Below are 16,296 nucleotides of genomic sequence, written 5' to 3' on the forward strand. Positions count from 1 at the left end.
AATCATGATCTGATTAGATTTGAGTAGAGATACACTCGAGAATATCCTAGTCTCTCCCGATCGTTTGATCGATATTATATGCATAGATACATACATACGTATACACACATATACTATATATATTTATGTGGAAGAAGGACGAGGTTGGGTTGCGGGTTGCAAGTCCTTAAAAAATCTGAAATAGTTCTCAAGCGAAACGTGACATATAAACCAGTGCCATCTTTCTGGCTCCAAGCATGCAAACTAGATATGGTCCTCATAGTCACGAGAAGGGCAACAAATGGATCTTTTCAAGCCATGACCTGGTCCAAATGGAAACAGACACATTTACAGGCTATGCTTGAATTGGCTTGGGCCCAACCAACTGCAAGCCTGGGCATAACGTCTCTTCCTTCAATGCGGTAGCGGAAGTTGATAGCGCGGGCACTCCGCACGGTAATCTCACATTGTCATCTAATGTTTCAAGCCCCAGAGAAGTCGACCGGGTAAAGTAAAAATACATTGATTTACTACATTCATATATGAGATTAGGAATTAAGATTTACCATCCATAATAAAAAAAATTGTCATCCGGGACAGGAATCAACTGCATCATCATTTCCATGCTAGTAGCTTTTAGGGTATTTTAGGTATGAGATCTTAATGTACATGACATTCTGCCAATTTTGTGGTACATTATCCTACATATCTGTCGGCCAGCAGTTGAATTCTGATCAATGATACCATCAAAGTCAGTGTCTGAGCCAGTTTTTCGAACATAGTTACAAACTTTTTACTCCATACAGCAGTCTTCCCATTACAGATAGGAAGTAGAAGAATTCACAAAAACTACAGGAGCATGCAACAAATTGGTTCTGGTAAACAATGGAAGGACCTCGGTTGTCCTGGCAATCTTAAGGCCTAAGCAGCTCACAGCTTCTTGTGGAATGAGATATCTGTGATCCTACCATAGCTGTACCGTCTTTTTTTCTTTTTCCTTTTTTTCTTCCTCTGCTTGTACATATCTTTCTAAATAAAATTCGCAGGCTTTACCTTCCACTTCTACTCAGAAAAAAAAAAAAAAAAAATATGTATATATATATATATATGCAGAATTTTTAGATTTGATTTTTATTGACACTTCTGAATAACCAAGCATTTTATAAAAGATATTAGGGAAGTATCAAGTCAAATAAGTGGAATTCTGAAGTAATATACCTTTGAATAAATCCTTACTAAATGGAGAATAATTCTCATCTAGTTCTCTCATAGTTTGGGACAATGTCAAGCATAAACGTCATCTGTAAAATTAGAATCCTGTATTGACTACAATACTGTTACATACAAGAGCTTCAAATCAGGGTTTTAGAAACAATGTGAGAATTGGTTAGTAGAAAATAAACCATGTCAGGGCATACAGACCCACAAGAATGTCTTGATGGTTAGTCTTCCTTCTTCTTATAAGGATATTTCTGGTATATGAAAATGCTGCTGATAACGAGAGGCAGCGCTGCAAGGCAGTAGAGAGATGGTGGTTTTCCATCAAATATGAACTGCAGCATGGCAGTAACCAGTAGCGCAGAGACTATGACAAAACCCTGCATAAACACAAGCAGCTGATACTAAATGCAAAAGGGGGAAAAAATTGTAACACATTTCTTTCACTGTCTAGGTATAAAAGATCGACTTGCCTTTCTAACACCACCAGCATGAGCTGTTACAAGCCCAACAAGGATTCCACCAACAGCATTGGATATGGTCGGTAACTGAGACAAAGCATAAGATTGTGACTGAGCGGGAGAGAGCATAGCTATATAGCACTTACGCTATCTCCAAATGATAGAAAAATTCACTATATCAAGGAGGCTAAGTTCATCCATTTTATCAAGTAAACAATCATATGCTCATGACGAAGTAAATGACCCATAGCAGTTGCTTTGAAGTTCCCTCAACTTTCTCTTGTTCAATTCTAATATTCTGATGTAGTGTGAGATTTATCAACCACAACAAAAGGGATAGGTTTGAAATTGTGCATGGTATAAGGCGATTCAGGAATAGAAGACTTGGGTCCAGTAAGAAGATTTAGCTACAAGATGGACAAACAGAAAGCGTGAATGCTGAAGAAATTAGTTCTTCTAATCACATATGCCATCAAGATTTTAAAATGCTTGAACATATAGAAGCATTTGAAGCTATCAAGTTCTATACATCATGTTCTTAAGACATGTCTGTGACGTTTGTCATTAACACAGCTATCCCAGACACTGTGCCAAAAAGATTCCCATTTGTTGTGTATGTAACACATGGAATGATGTTCAACTAAACTCTTATGAAACTAGTGTAGAAAACATCAAGTTTCCAATTAGTCATATTTGTTCAGACATCACTTAATATGTTGAAATATCAGTTGTTCCCTACCAAAGTAGGGAATTCCCAAAAAACGAGAAGATGAAAGGTTTATAACAACAATTAAGGGCATGTTTGGAAAATCCAGCAGGATTGGGCTGGATTTCCCATAGGATCATAGATTACACAATCTATTTAAATAAGGCCCATATGAACCCAATTCCTCTCCAACCCAAATCTTATGGAAGAAAAGAAAAGATCTCCATAGGTCTTTTTTTATCCCACAGTCCAACAGGCCCATAGATGAGATTTAAGCTTAAACTAGGACGGGCCTTTAAAAGAAAACAGGCTGAGTAGGCTAACATGCCCGATTCCTATAGGAAATCCAGACCAATCTTGTTGGATTTTCCAAACAGGCCCTTAGAGGTTGCAGTGAATAAATACCTAGAAGATATTGGTACAATGCAGTATATGCATCAAAAAAAATTATAATATAGCATCCATAAATTGTTTCCAAGCAGCATGAATAGAAGATGATATAAGACATTCAACTGTTTCAAAATGTATCATACATACATAGATACATACTACCCTCTGGCCAGCATGATTATATAAACTTCGCTAAATTGGTACAAAGTAAATATATAGCTCTCTCTAAATAAGTTCCTACTCCGAACAAGACTACAAGCTCAACAGACAGAAGGATTGCTCTAATCAAGGTTCGTCGTCCCGGTACCGGACCTATATCGGTGCCACACTAGCATTGTGTCAGTACAGTATGGTACAGAGTCTTTTCGACATACCGAGTGTCGGTACACCACCTGTACCAGATACCCGTGTCGAACCGGTACGGACCAGCCTGTACCAGCCTGATACGGCGAACCATGGCTCCAATACTTGCAAACTCATGAGCACTTAGAAGTTATATTGCAACTTATAAAGGGACTCTGACTCTCACCAGACTTAAAACTAATCCGAGAAAAGATCCTGATGTTATTAACAATAAGATAAGAATACCTAATCTATCATAAACTCCTAAGAACATACATTCTGAAATTAATGACAATAAAATATTCCATCAAGTGGATGGACAAAGCCTCACAATAGCAATTTTGTAGTTCACCAATCAATAAACAATTCCTATGATCAAGTGAATAATATCATAAGCACCCATATTAAATGAATATGTTAGACATCCCTATTTATGTGCATCCAGCATACTAAGTGGCCCATTGTTTCCTATATTCATTCCAATGCCTGTTTACTATGATTCCCTGATCCCTTTTTTGTAATCCTGCAAAACCACTAATTAGTTGTCTGTGAGTTTTTTTAAAATAGATGACTGTAAAACATGGTTTCTGGAAAATGCATTTTATGAAAAATAGGGAAGGACCTGTATTTCATAACTCGTTTTTCAGGTTTATGACTTGCCAGATTTGGCAAAATGAGTTTTTTTGAAAACAATCAAACAATCATTTTTGGAGAATACCTTCATTTGAGTTTCTTATAAACTTGTTTCGGTAAAACCTATCAACCAAAGAGCCCATAAAGATAGCTGTCAATTCAAGTTCACACTATGTCAAACTTCCTGATTCATTTAAGTTAAAAAAAAACCCTCACTTATTTAATATAACACAATTCTCTCCCGAAATGGAGAAAACCAGCTAAAGACATGGACAATACATGCAGACATAGAGGTATTCAACAAAATTGATGTCATCCAGCTCCATCAGTGCATAAATTTGGTTACAGAGCTAAATTGATTCTATCAAGTCTACTAATCCTTCAGCAAACAAATAATTGTACTGATATATTTTAACAGCTTCTTATATAGGCAATATTGAATGCAAATAAGCATGTTGGCGGAAAAATGTCTTCATTTTGATATGGAAATGTTAACATGTAGTTTCAAATCCTAAGATAATATATAAACCTAATTAATGATTCCAAGTCTGTAACAGATTTCATGAAACTACTGAGAAACAACAAGAAAATGAAACTAGTAGATCTTAATTCTATCAAAACCTAGAACTGAAATATGCTCTTGAACAAAGACCTGCAAGTTTACAGGTCTAGAATTAAAGGTTTCCAAACTACAAGGTTGCAAAACTATTCATCTATTTAGGTGGGATAACTTACATTACACATAATGAGGAATACATGTAACACAATAAGATAAAATAAAAATAAGAGAGCAGGAATTGATAATGCAATTCTCAAATTACAGTTGAAGAAAGAGATGATAATGAAAGGGCAACAATGAGGACGATTACCAGAGTCCAAGCAGTCCAACCATGAAAGAATCCATATTTTCTGATAGCCTCTCCATCTGGGGACTTGTAGGTACTCGCCAATAAACATAAACTTCCAACTACAGACATTTCTATGGTCATTAAGTATGAAGTGTGTTTCTTAACCTGCAAAATAAGCAAATCAGTAGTGGTAGTGTAAAAACAATGACTGTTGAGAAACAGTTTTGTTCAGAACTAGAATGCTATAAAATTAACCTGAGAAGCCCACTGACACAATGAAGAAGCAAAACCAGAGAGCACAGAAGCAACCATTACAGGAATAATTCCATGAAATAAAACTTGATCTGTTCCAGTGCCACTGGAACCTCTGCCAGAGCTCTCCCCAACACTTAAAAGAACAGCAGCAATGATCAACATTGCCAGAGCTCCTACTTGTTTGACTGATTGCTTATGCCTGGAAAAATGTACCAGAAAGGTTTCAGCTTAATAAGTGTAGAAGTTTAATGATTTTTTCAGTATACCTGCATCAGCGTGTAATCATAGTCAGTACTATAAATAAAATACAGGTGATTGCTTTATCTGTGAAAGAAAAATAATAATATAACTCAAAAACAAAACAAAGTGTATTTTGATCCATATCGAGCTAAAAGTGGCGGACGCAAAGATAACATATGGAGGCAGTAAGTTGGCCTGCGACCACAATATTAAAATGTATAATGGCTGAAAGATATATGTGCACCATGAAATGTTACATAGGAGAAACTATATGCAATATCAACACTAATATAGTAAAAATTACTTTCATGTTTCCGTGGTTCAGTGCAATTACTTTCTTCAAAACCTAGACCTAATGATGGGACATAAATCCAGTGCCTCCAAACCAAAATAATTTATATGAACCATTTAATATAATGTATAATGTTTTTGGATCAAGTGTTTAAACTGAACAGTGCGTTCACTTGCCAATTATGTTATTCGCAAATGTTATGGTGCTCGTTGACGAAAAAGGAACTAGATCAAATACTAAAATGGACATATGGAGCAAATCTTTAAAGGATAAGGGCTTAAAATTAGTAGAATAAAGATAGAGTATGTGGAATATAAATTTAGTGAGAGCAGAATGAAGATGTGATACCAAGATTTATGATGAAGAGATACCACAAAGCAACCAGTTTCGTTACTTAGCATCTATTGTACAAAATAATGAGAAGGTAGATGAAGATTTATATAATAGAATTTGAGGTGGATGGATGAAGTGGAGAGGTGCATCTGGAATATTGTGTGATAGCCACATAGCTTGGAGACTAGAGGGAAAATTGTATAAAATAACTATAAGGCCTACCACATTGTATGGCTTACAGTGTGTTAAGCAATAAAGATGGTACATGAAAACAAGTTAAATGCAGTAGAAATAAGAATATTAAGATCGATGTGCGGTAAACTAGAAAAAATAAAATGAGAAATGAATATATTAGAGGAGCTAAAGGAGGTGGACAAATAAAAGACAAAATGATGCAAAATTGATTGAGATGGTATCGATCTATACAACAAGGATTTAAGGTGGCTCTAACGAGGAAGACACTTTGGTTTGTGATGTGATAAAGATAATAAGAAAAGGAGGGGAAGACCTAAGATACATGGACGGAGGTTGTGAGGACAGATGTGGTGAAACATGGAATAACATCAGAGATAGCCCTACATAAAAATACCTAACGAATGTGGATCCACAAAATGACCCAAATAGTTGGAAAAGGCTACAATTATGATTCTATAACCATAGATGCTAAAGGTTTACCAGTAAAGATCCCCTGGCATTTTGTTATGCCTCAACCTGTTATTGAAGAGTAGCCAATATAGAGATGAATAGATCTAGGTATAGCTTACAAATCCAAAGAATATCTATATACCATTTCAGCATTTGCCTGGATGCATATCTAATGCCTACAAAGCTAGCATAACATGACAAAATGTATAGGTTATGCACTTAGAAACCAATAGATCAGATATGTCATATGTGAGGTTAGATGTTAACACTCAATAAATTCGATAGAACAAACGGTGATCTAGATTGAGAAAATGATGGCCCAAGTTGCAGGAAGGTATCAAACTGATCTACTCGTGATTTGATTGGGAACAAATAGATAGTTTTTGTTTTTCCTGATCAAGTGAAACATGTGTTTCTGCCCACTAATCCCAGCATAAGAAATCCTTGCAAGTTGAAACAAAAACAAAATACTGCTAAGGTTAATATCTCAGTAAGATGTCATGCAGCTTAATTTCGTAAGTTTGAGTTATGTAATAGTTTTTTAGTTCGTGCTAGTACAAGAATCCCAATACGACAATGGTCTACGATATTCAAAGGATCCTAGTTTGGTCTTGGACTACAACAGGAAAATATCAACAAAATCGGATTTATGTTCACACTTGCTATCAAAGTGATATAAAATATGGTGAGGAGTTTTTAAGTTTGTGAAGGTTTAGGAGTCAGATTATCGCTACAAACTATCTTAGTGGATTCAAGGATGAGTTTGTAATATCTTAGGAAAATTTTATTCAATTGAGACTGTACTAATTCCTCTTTCAAGGTCTTTACTGATACACTAATTGGGAATCAAATACTTATTTGATTTAATTATTTTTTCTTGCTCCCATGGAACGATTGCATGTGAATGGTGAAGAATCCTTCAGATTTGATGTAACAATTTGTGGCATCATGGTGACGATAAATCTACCAAATTTCTCCTTTATATTTTACTTTACATTTGTTAGAACTATTTTTATTCTTCAGAATCTTTTTATAAGAACATATACCACCAACTTATAAGATCTGACATCTAGATTCATTCTCCCATCTATTTCTCATTGATGTTCAACTGCCCGATTTTTTTCTCAAGCCAGCAAGTTAATTTTAAAATCCAAACTACACCTATTTATTACAACATAAACGAGTTTGAAGTTAGAGTCAATTAGAAACCATCTAAAAGAATTTTAGTAGTCTAAAGTAAATTGCTAGAACTAATTCAATGAGAAATGTGTTCAAATTTTTTTTAAAATTCTTTATATAAAGTGGGAATGGTGAAATAAAAGTGGAGCAGTGAAGGTGGTTTCTCCATTTCACATGTTATAATTCCATGATGAATGTGAAGACTCATCCAAAACTTGAGTAACAATTCTTAGGCATCTACAATGTTACAGCTCTCGCTAATCTGTTCTTGTATTTTTTTTTTCTAGATAGTTTGCACTTGCACATTTTTCCTGTTGCTGGAATTCATGTATTTTATAAATTAAAAAATAGCCTATTGGCGCCTAGTCTCCAAATAAATATTATTAACACTATTCTTTTTTTCTTATCACTTATTCCCGAATTTCTTCTCTAACCACCACAGCGTAGTTTCCTGGACCTCAAATTCCTGTTCATAACTTCATTATACATCATGCCTCCATCCTAGCCTATTTTTCAAACCTCAGATACTACCCATCAACAAGTGCTATTCTTGATTTACTAGAACTTAATCTGCAGGCAAATCTATCAGAGAGATTTCAGAAAAGTACTTCTATTTTTAATTGCACCTTTTTTTGAGAAATACACAACGGTTCAAATAATGGATCTCTCCAGGTGGAGAGGAATGCCAACCACCTATGCTAAGGCTGATTGCTGTTAATTGCCCAAATGCAAGCATGCATAACCAAGCCCAGATTCTACAAGAACACACCCACAAGTTCCATTGGTACATTAAAACAAAGTATTTCTTCATGAATTTCACATGTCCTGAGCAGCAGTGGTTTTCACAAGATTAAACAACAATAAGAAATGATTACACGACACATATTAATACAACATAGGCAGTAAGCACGTACCCCAAAATAAGATATGTAAAAACAGCTGTGAAAAATAATTTTGTCTGGTTAAGAATTGAAAAAGTGAGGGAATCTAGGTTCTTGTAGGATATCTGCAACAAGCTATTCTGCAAGGCATAGATGGCTGCAGGAAGGCCTGATGCGGTCAATGAGCCAACCAAAGTCCACTGATTGTACAGGCTCTTCAATCTACCTTCTTTTGCTAAAAGAATCAGCGCACAGATGACCTATAATAAGAATGTCTGTCATATATCTGAATTCTGAAGTATATAGGTCAAGAACATAATATGTATTTATATGGAAATAATTATAATATATGAGGTGAAAGGAGGAAACCTTCACCCACAACCAAATTCAATTAGTGGAGTCACAAGTGAAAAATTGCTGTATGTGACCTAGAAGGTCTAAAATGCCTAAAAAAACAAAATCCTATGTTTTGGAGGCCTCTTGCCCTGCATCAACTCACCTAAATATCCACACACTTTGTCATGCCACTAAAACCATAAATTTCAGACAAGTTGATACATAGAAAAGAGGCCTTCAAGTCTTCAAAGTTCAAACCATATGAAAGTTTGTTTGTAGTAAGGAAAATTAGCATCTAATGGTCTAGATTTCCGCTTTGCATATAGCAATGGGTAAAGAGACCTCCCTTTACACCCAATTGTATGTTATAGCTATTTCATATACTGGGAAAAGGAAAAATCTAACTTAGTATTAACTGCCACAGATATGGTTTTGATTCACCTTTGCTACCTCACATGATAGAACCAATGTGGTCACAATAACATCCTGCCTGCATAGGAGACGAAAAAAGAAAAGTTAATGTTTGACATTGAAAGATACGCTTATAAGATTAGCATTTTAGCATTTGTAAGATATATGTTAACAATGAAAAGGTACAGTTTCTCCCGTCAGAAAATCATCATGTTGCAATGTATCAATATAGCAGAAACAAAAAACTGATACAGTCACTGTAAGCAATAGAACAACTTCTACGTGTTTCTCACAGACTCCAAAAGTAAGCGATTGCTTCCAAAGAACAACTCATGCAGATTTTCACAACATATTTGTGATATAACCCTTTTATCTTCTACTTAAGCACACCTAAGAGCAACAAGTAACTACATGCCTCCATCAGAGGTAATAGAGTTCCTAGGAGATGTCATGTTCAGTCGTAAAACTCGTGCTGTCCAACTTTCCTGAGGTTCATCAAGTAAACCAAGTGTTATATATGTCAAACAATAATGAAGTAGTTTGACTAAGTAAAAGAGAGGCGGTGATGGCCATATCTGGTCTCTCAATTTCAGAGCATCTAGCAAAGCATAAGCAAGCAGAAGGTCACTTTGCTTAATTTATGGCTTAATTGAAAGAAACAGAGAACTCTAAAGGTCAATGCTATTGCAACTGAAATGGAAACGTAGTTAATGATGCTCTCATGTTGTATATGTCTAAGACTGAGAGTGCAATATTAAGATATAAATGAGATGGTCGTAGAAGCATATGACCTTTTTGGCATTTAAGCTTCTAGCAAAGCATAAGCAAAACCAGAATCTATCTCTCACATTAGTAACAAAAATTACTTGCTTAACTTATTGCTTGGGAAAAGGAAAGTTAATTGTAGGGGATTGCTTCTACTGTAGCTGAAAAAGATATATAGCTAAATTACAGGGTGCAACATTTGTTGCAAATATAACATCAGTCAGTAACTAGAAAGATAATAAAAAAACAACTTGCTAGAGAGGGTATCTAGAGGAATTGCTTGCACATTCTCATTTCTGACATGATAAGCAATAGGTCTTTCTTTGACTTTCCTGAGTTTGATCATTGTGATGCAATGATGCCCAACCTGACAGTTGCACAAAAACACATAAAAGGATCAAAACTGTTTAGTTTGAAGTCAGGAAAAATTGTATATCATGGATATTTTCTTTTAGTTCTTAACTACCATTATTCACTCCCCATCTCTTAGATTCCAAATACTTCTCACAATTTCTTGTAAATTGTGGATGGATGAAGTAAGAGACCATGTGATCCTCGTTGAATTTTGTTATTGCAAATCTTTCTAGATATTCATATTCTACCAATCATCTTTCCATCCAAAAGGATAACAAAAAAAGAAATAATAAATTATATGGCATTCTAAAGCTTCCTCTGCCTCGTCATGTTTTCTGAACAGCATTCTTTAATATGCTTCTAGTCACGACATTTATTTTTCCTTCGCATGGTACCTTAAGATTCTGCAGCTTTAGCTTCACAAAATATCCAAGTACCAAACACCCATATGGCCCTCCCTCTCTTTTATTTCCTTTCATTACAACACATCGAAATGAAACAAAACAACCATATGATCCTTAAAACTCAAAAAAAAAAAAAAAAAAACAGCCATAAATTCATCAAACTATACCGGTAAATCATGGAACCTTAGCCAAACGCAAAAAAAAAAAGTGATCAAACCCTAAATTTGAAATGATTCTCAGGTGCTGCCTGCCAGCCGAGGGAGGAGGGGGAAAAAGGGAAGGATCGAATCTTCTTCCAATTCGACTAGATCGAGACAATATGTAATCAGAATTGGAGTTGAGAATATTGAGAATACTAAAAAAATCTAAAAATTTGGAGAAATGGTGATTCCAAAAGAATAGGAGGGATTGAAGCGAGACCCGACGAAACGCTTGGAGAGAAGCGGCTGAGCGCCGTACTGGAGCGTGAGGAGCGCGAGATAGAGCCACACCCTCGCCCCCGGGGCGTTCGTCTTGGACGGTACCTTATTACGCCGCGCCGCAGGAGTCGCGGAAGGCATCGGTAGGGGCGAGGGGGGACGACGCTTTCGGCCGTGGAATTGTTTGCTTGGCGGCCGGGGTTGGCGTGGTCTAATTCCAAGAGTAGAATGGAGAGTTGTCCTTGTCCGCGAGAAAAGATCCGCTCACCCCTTGTTGGGCGCACTTTCCTTCATGAAGATTTATCAGTTTAATAAGCTAACACCTTAAACCCTAATAATATCATCCCTTAGGGCTCGTCAGGGGGAAAAAGAGGGAGAAAAAAAATGTGGTCAACAGAAAAAGTAATGAGATATCTCTTATTTGATTAGAGTTTTCAAAAGAGAGAGATGAAAAATTTGTATTCCCATGAGTACATGGAAAAGTAACTTTTCCATGAGGCGGAAATCACTCCATTTTTATTTTTTCCCAAAAAAACCCTTCAGCATTAAATAAGTATTAAAGAGGTATTAAAATCTAATTTTTTTTAAGGGCATAATAGAAATTATACATAACTTTTTCAGGAAAGTGGATGGCCAACCAAACATAAGCACTTTGAAAATTTGTCACTTTCTCATGGTCAACCAAACATGCTAAAAGTACTTTCCTAGACATCCTCTTCCTACAAATTTATTTCCCAGGAATCATATTTCTAGGAGGAAAAATACTTCTCGCGAACCAAACGAGCCTAAGGGTCAAGTAAATTGGACATGAAGCAACCCAAAATACACACACACACATATATATATACATAAACACATAAAATTAATTTTTAATAATATATTAAATATGTATTATTCAATGCATGAATAATTTTATAATCTTTTATTTCATGATTTTGGTTAACTATTGTTTTCTTGAATAGAGTATTAGTTCATTAGTTATAATTTGCAATATGTTATATTCTAGATCTGTAAATATTTTGAATTTTGTTGTTGTAAGATGCCTTTGAATCCATATTATGTTATATTTTGTGGATCATCTTCTATTGTTAATTTATTTTTAAAATAAGTCAATTGTTCATTTGTTGACTTTATTTAACTTTTGGTAATCCAAGAACCAACTTGAACTCTAGCAAAAAAAAAAAAAAGAACTAACTTGAACAAATGTAATCTTAATTTGGTCAAGTTGAATTGGTTCAACATTAATCGACTCAGTTCAAGTTCTAAATGTTAGAAAGCAATTGGAACCGAATGGGTTCTGGGTTAGCCTCTAATTCGATCATACGCACATCTAGAAAAGGCATCCTTTTTTAAGACCAAAGGAGACTATTCCCCATCTATGGTACTACCATATATCCACCCCATCCCTTCTAGAGTTCTAGACCGGAACCTAAGCCTGTTGGGAGACCAAGCTGTTGCTTGCAAACCAGAAAAACTAATTAATCAGGGGTCCAAAGAAAGGCCGAAGCATTCCAAATTAGACCCCCTGACCTCTTGTTTAGAGAGAAAGAGGCGATATCATCTGAACTAAGGTTAGCTGGTCTAGGTAACATGTTCTAAGTTTGCAATTTTACACAAACATTAGATAGATTATTCAGGCATTTGTATTATACACAGTATAAATGCTTTGATATATATAACATGGCCTATATGAAAGTTAAAAGTGCATCTTATTTTATGAACTAAGGCTTTCTCATAGTGGTCATACCCTTTATTTAGCATTCAAACATTTTGTGTTTGATTGTTAGGTCAATTCTTAAGTGATAAATCCTCAAAATCTAGTTTGATTCCTAGATGGTGCATCCTAAAAATGTGCAACTCAACTCAACTAAGCCTTAATCCCAAACTATATGGGATCGACTACATAAATAATGTCCATCCATTCAGCTCCATTTAAGATCATGCTTTTCCTTTTTCCTTTCTACATATGTCAAATTACTCCATATTATGCATCCCTCAATCTATGTTGTACATATTCAAACTATCTAAGTGTCTTTCTGGTGTAGGGGAAGTGGGTCGAGGCGAGCATGTCGCCTTCGATGAAGGATAGAAGAGGAAGAGCAAGCACGTTGCTCTCTTGTGATCACACCAAAAAAGAATTTGTGGAACAATTTTATTACTCAAAACTTCAATGAATCCAATACAATGGAGTGGAGCCTTTATATAATAAGGGCGATCCACACATAAGTAGAAAGAAAAGCAAAATAAATCAAAATTTTAAGGCAATAATTCTAAAAATGCTGAAAAGATTCAATGGGTTGGCTGAAACAAAATTTTAGAGCAATAATTCTAAAAATGCTGAAAAGATTCAATGAGTTGGTTGGTCTTTCTTTCTTTTGGCTAGATTTTCTAAACTAGGTGTGGTTGGTTGGCCTTTTCTTCTTTTGGCTGAATTTTCTAAACTAGGTGTGATTGAGATCGTAGGTCGGAGATTTGGAGGGGATGGCTGCGTCGGGGCCTCCCTCCTGTGAAGAACTCGAACCCAAGTTCAATTGAGAGATGTTTAATTTGGTACTCGTATAAATCTTTCACATTAAATGTTCGAAAGATTTGCAAATCATCAGGAAAGTCCACTATGTAGGCGTTGTCATTGATTTTGTAGAGAATTTTGCAGGGTCCAATCTTCTTTGGCTTCATCTTATTCTAGGTGCCCACTGAGAAGAGTTCTTTTCGTAGGTGTGCCATGACGAGATCACCTTCATTAAAAGCTTTGATTCGTCGATGCTGATCTGCATCATGCTTGTATTTGGCGTTTGCCTCCTCGATCCTTTTCTTCACCTCGGAGTGCATGGCTGAGAGCTTTTCAATCATGCGGTCAGCGGAGACGTTCCTCCCTCGGAGCTTTAGGAGGGGAACCAAATCAAGGGTATGACTCAGCGCACGACCGTACACGATCTCAAAAGGAGTCTTTTTGGTCGATCTATTGAGCATGTTGTTGTATGCAAACTCTACTTGGGCTAGTGCTAGGTCCCACTACTTTGGCCTTTCTCCTACAATACAATGGAGAATGTTGTCCAGAGTTCGGTTGGTTACCTCCGTTTGACCATCCGTCTACGGTGGCATATGTACTGGAGGGTGGTGTCGAGTCGTCGCCACAGTGTCCTCCAGAAATGGCTAAAGAACTTGCTATCTCGATCAGACGTGATTGCCTTTGGAATCCCATGCAGACGAACAACTTCACGAAAGAAAAGGTTGGCGATGTTAACTACGTCTGCCGTCTTCTTGCATGGGATGAAATGACCCATCTTGGAGAATCTGTCGATGACGAAGAAGATGGAGTCCATGCCTCTTTGGGTTCTTGGTAGCCCTAGGACAAAGTCCATGGATATGTCTTCTCACGAGGCATTCGAGATGGGAAGCGGAGTGTAGAGCCTTGTATTTTGTGACTGACCCTTTGATGTTTGGCAGATATAGCAACGGTGTACAAAATTGCCGACGTCTTTTCTAAGCTGGGGTCAATAGTACTTTTCTTCCATGAGGATGATGGATTTGTCTTAGTGACCACCAAGACCTCCGCAATGTAGCTTCCATATAAGATGCTCTTGAAGTGAACTCTGGGGAATACAGAGTTTGTTGCCTTTGAAGAGGTAGCCCTCTTGGATGTAGAAGCCGCTTTCCCCCATTTGTTTTGATGTGCACTTTTTCCAAACCTCCTGGAAGTCTTCATCCTCGGCTTAGAGGTCTTTGAGGAAGTCAAAGTCTACAGCCTCAGTTCGCATGGTGACCAGCAAGTCAGGAGCGTCAGCGACTTTGTTCAGGTGTCCGGCCTTATGTTTGATAACATAAGTGAACTTCTGGAGTGTGGCAATCCATCGGGCATGCATCTGATTGGTGTTCTTCGAGCTATCGAGGAACTTGAGGGCTTGGTGGTCGGTATGTAGCAGGAACTTTCTCTGAAAGAGGTAGTGCTCCCAATGCTTCAAGGCTCGAACCACCGCGTATAGCTCGAGTTCGTACGTGGACCACTTTTTTCTTGCTTCACTAAGCTTTTCACTATAGAAGGCCACGGGTCTCAATTCTTGGGAAAGGATTGCGCCAATGCCTACTCCAGAGGCATTGCAATCCACTACGAAGAGTTTCTCAAAGCTGGGCAGGGCTAACACCACAACAGTTATCAATTTTTCTTTGATGGAGTTGAAGCTTTGTTCGGCCTCATCAGTCCACTGGAATCTTCTTTTCTTTATGCAGTGTGTTAGTGGGGCAGCAATGCTACTAAAGTTGCGCACGAATCACCAGTAGAAGGTTGCTAAGCCTTGGAAGCTTTGCACCTCCATTGCATTCTTTGGGGTAGGCCATTCTCGGATGGCTCTCACCTTCTCATCATCGACGCGGATGCCATTGTTGCTCACGACATAGCCTAGGAACACCAGGCTAGATGCCATGAAGCTGCATTTTTTGAGGTTGAGGAAAAGTTGGGCTTCTTGGAGTACAGTGAAGACTTGCCATAGATGCTCGAGATGGTCCTCCTTCATCTAGTTATACACAAGAATGTCGTCGACGTAAACAACCAGAAACTTGCAAGAGAAAGGTTTGAGTGCCTGGTTCATCAGGCGCATAAAAGTACTCGGAGCATTCGAGAGTCCAAATGGCATCACGAGCCACTCGTAGAGGCCTTCATTTTGAAAGTTGTCTTCTATTCATCTCCAGAATGGATTCATATCTGGTGGTAGCCATCCTTAAGGTCGACCTTGGAGAAGATCATGGCACCTTCTAGCATATCGAGCATGTCGTCCAGGCGGGGGATGGAAAAGCGGTATTTGATGGTGACTTTATTGATGGTGTGGCTGTCGATGCACATCCTCCAGCTTCTGTCCTTCTTGGGGTCAGCAGTGCTGGTACCGCGCAAGGGCTCATGCTTTCACGAACTACTCTCTTATGGATCAAATCCTCCACCTGGTTCTGCAGGATCTCGTGCTCCTTGGGGCTCATCTAGTGGCGCCGAAGGTTTAGGAGGCTAGCATCAGGTATGAGATCGATTCGGTGTTGAATGTCTCGCATGGGAGGAAAGCCGTCAGGTAACTTCTCAGGCATGATGTCCTTGAAGTCTTGGAGCAGGGGGTGCACATCTTTTGGAAACTCCACCGGTTTGGCCTCCTCTCCTTTGATTATACGGGCATAGATTTTTTCAGTGTCTTTCAGATCACTTTCAAAATTATTAATAACTAG

General features: G+C 37.4%; 1 protein-coding gene across 1 annotated transcript; it reads right to left on the bottom strand.

Moving 5' to 3' along the window:
* Positions 1 to 1,189: 1,189 nt before the first annotated feature.
* Positions 1,190 to 11,388, bottom strand: LOC103716110 (UDP-N-acetylglucosamine transporter ROCK1). Its single transcript, XM_017844959.2, has 7 exons — positions 11,093 to 11,388; positions 9,180 to 9,228; positions 8,436 to 8,662; positions 4,833 to 5,031; positions 4,599 to 4,742; positions 1,671 to 1,745; positions 1,190 to 1,577 (listed from the first exon to the last, which is right to left on the bottom strand). The coding sequence occupies exons 1-7, from the start codon at positions 11,230 to 11,232 to the stop codon at positions 1,422 to 1,424; spliced, it is 990 nt and encodes a 329-aa protein (XP_017700448.2). The 5' UTR covers positions 11,233 to 11,388; the 3' UTR covers positions 1,190 to 1,421.
* Between the last annotated feature and the right edge of the window lie 4,908 nt (positions 11,389 to 16,296).

Source organism: Phoenix dactylifera, chromosome 6 (assembly GCF_009389715.1).
Source record: "Phoenix dactylifera cultivar Barhee BC4 chromosome 6, palm_55x_up_171113_PBpolish2nd_filt_p, whole genome shotgun sequence".
Classification (NCBI taxonomy): Eukaryota; Viridiplantae; Streptophyta; class Magnoliopsida; order Arecales; family Arecaceae; genus Phoenix; species Phoenix dactylifera.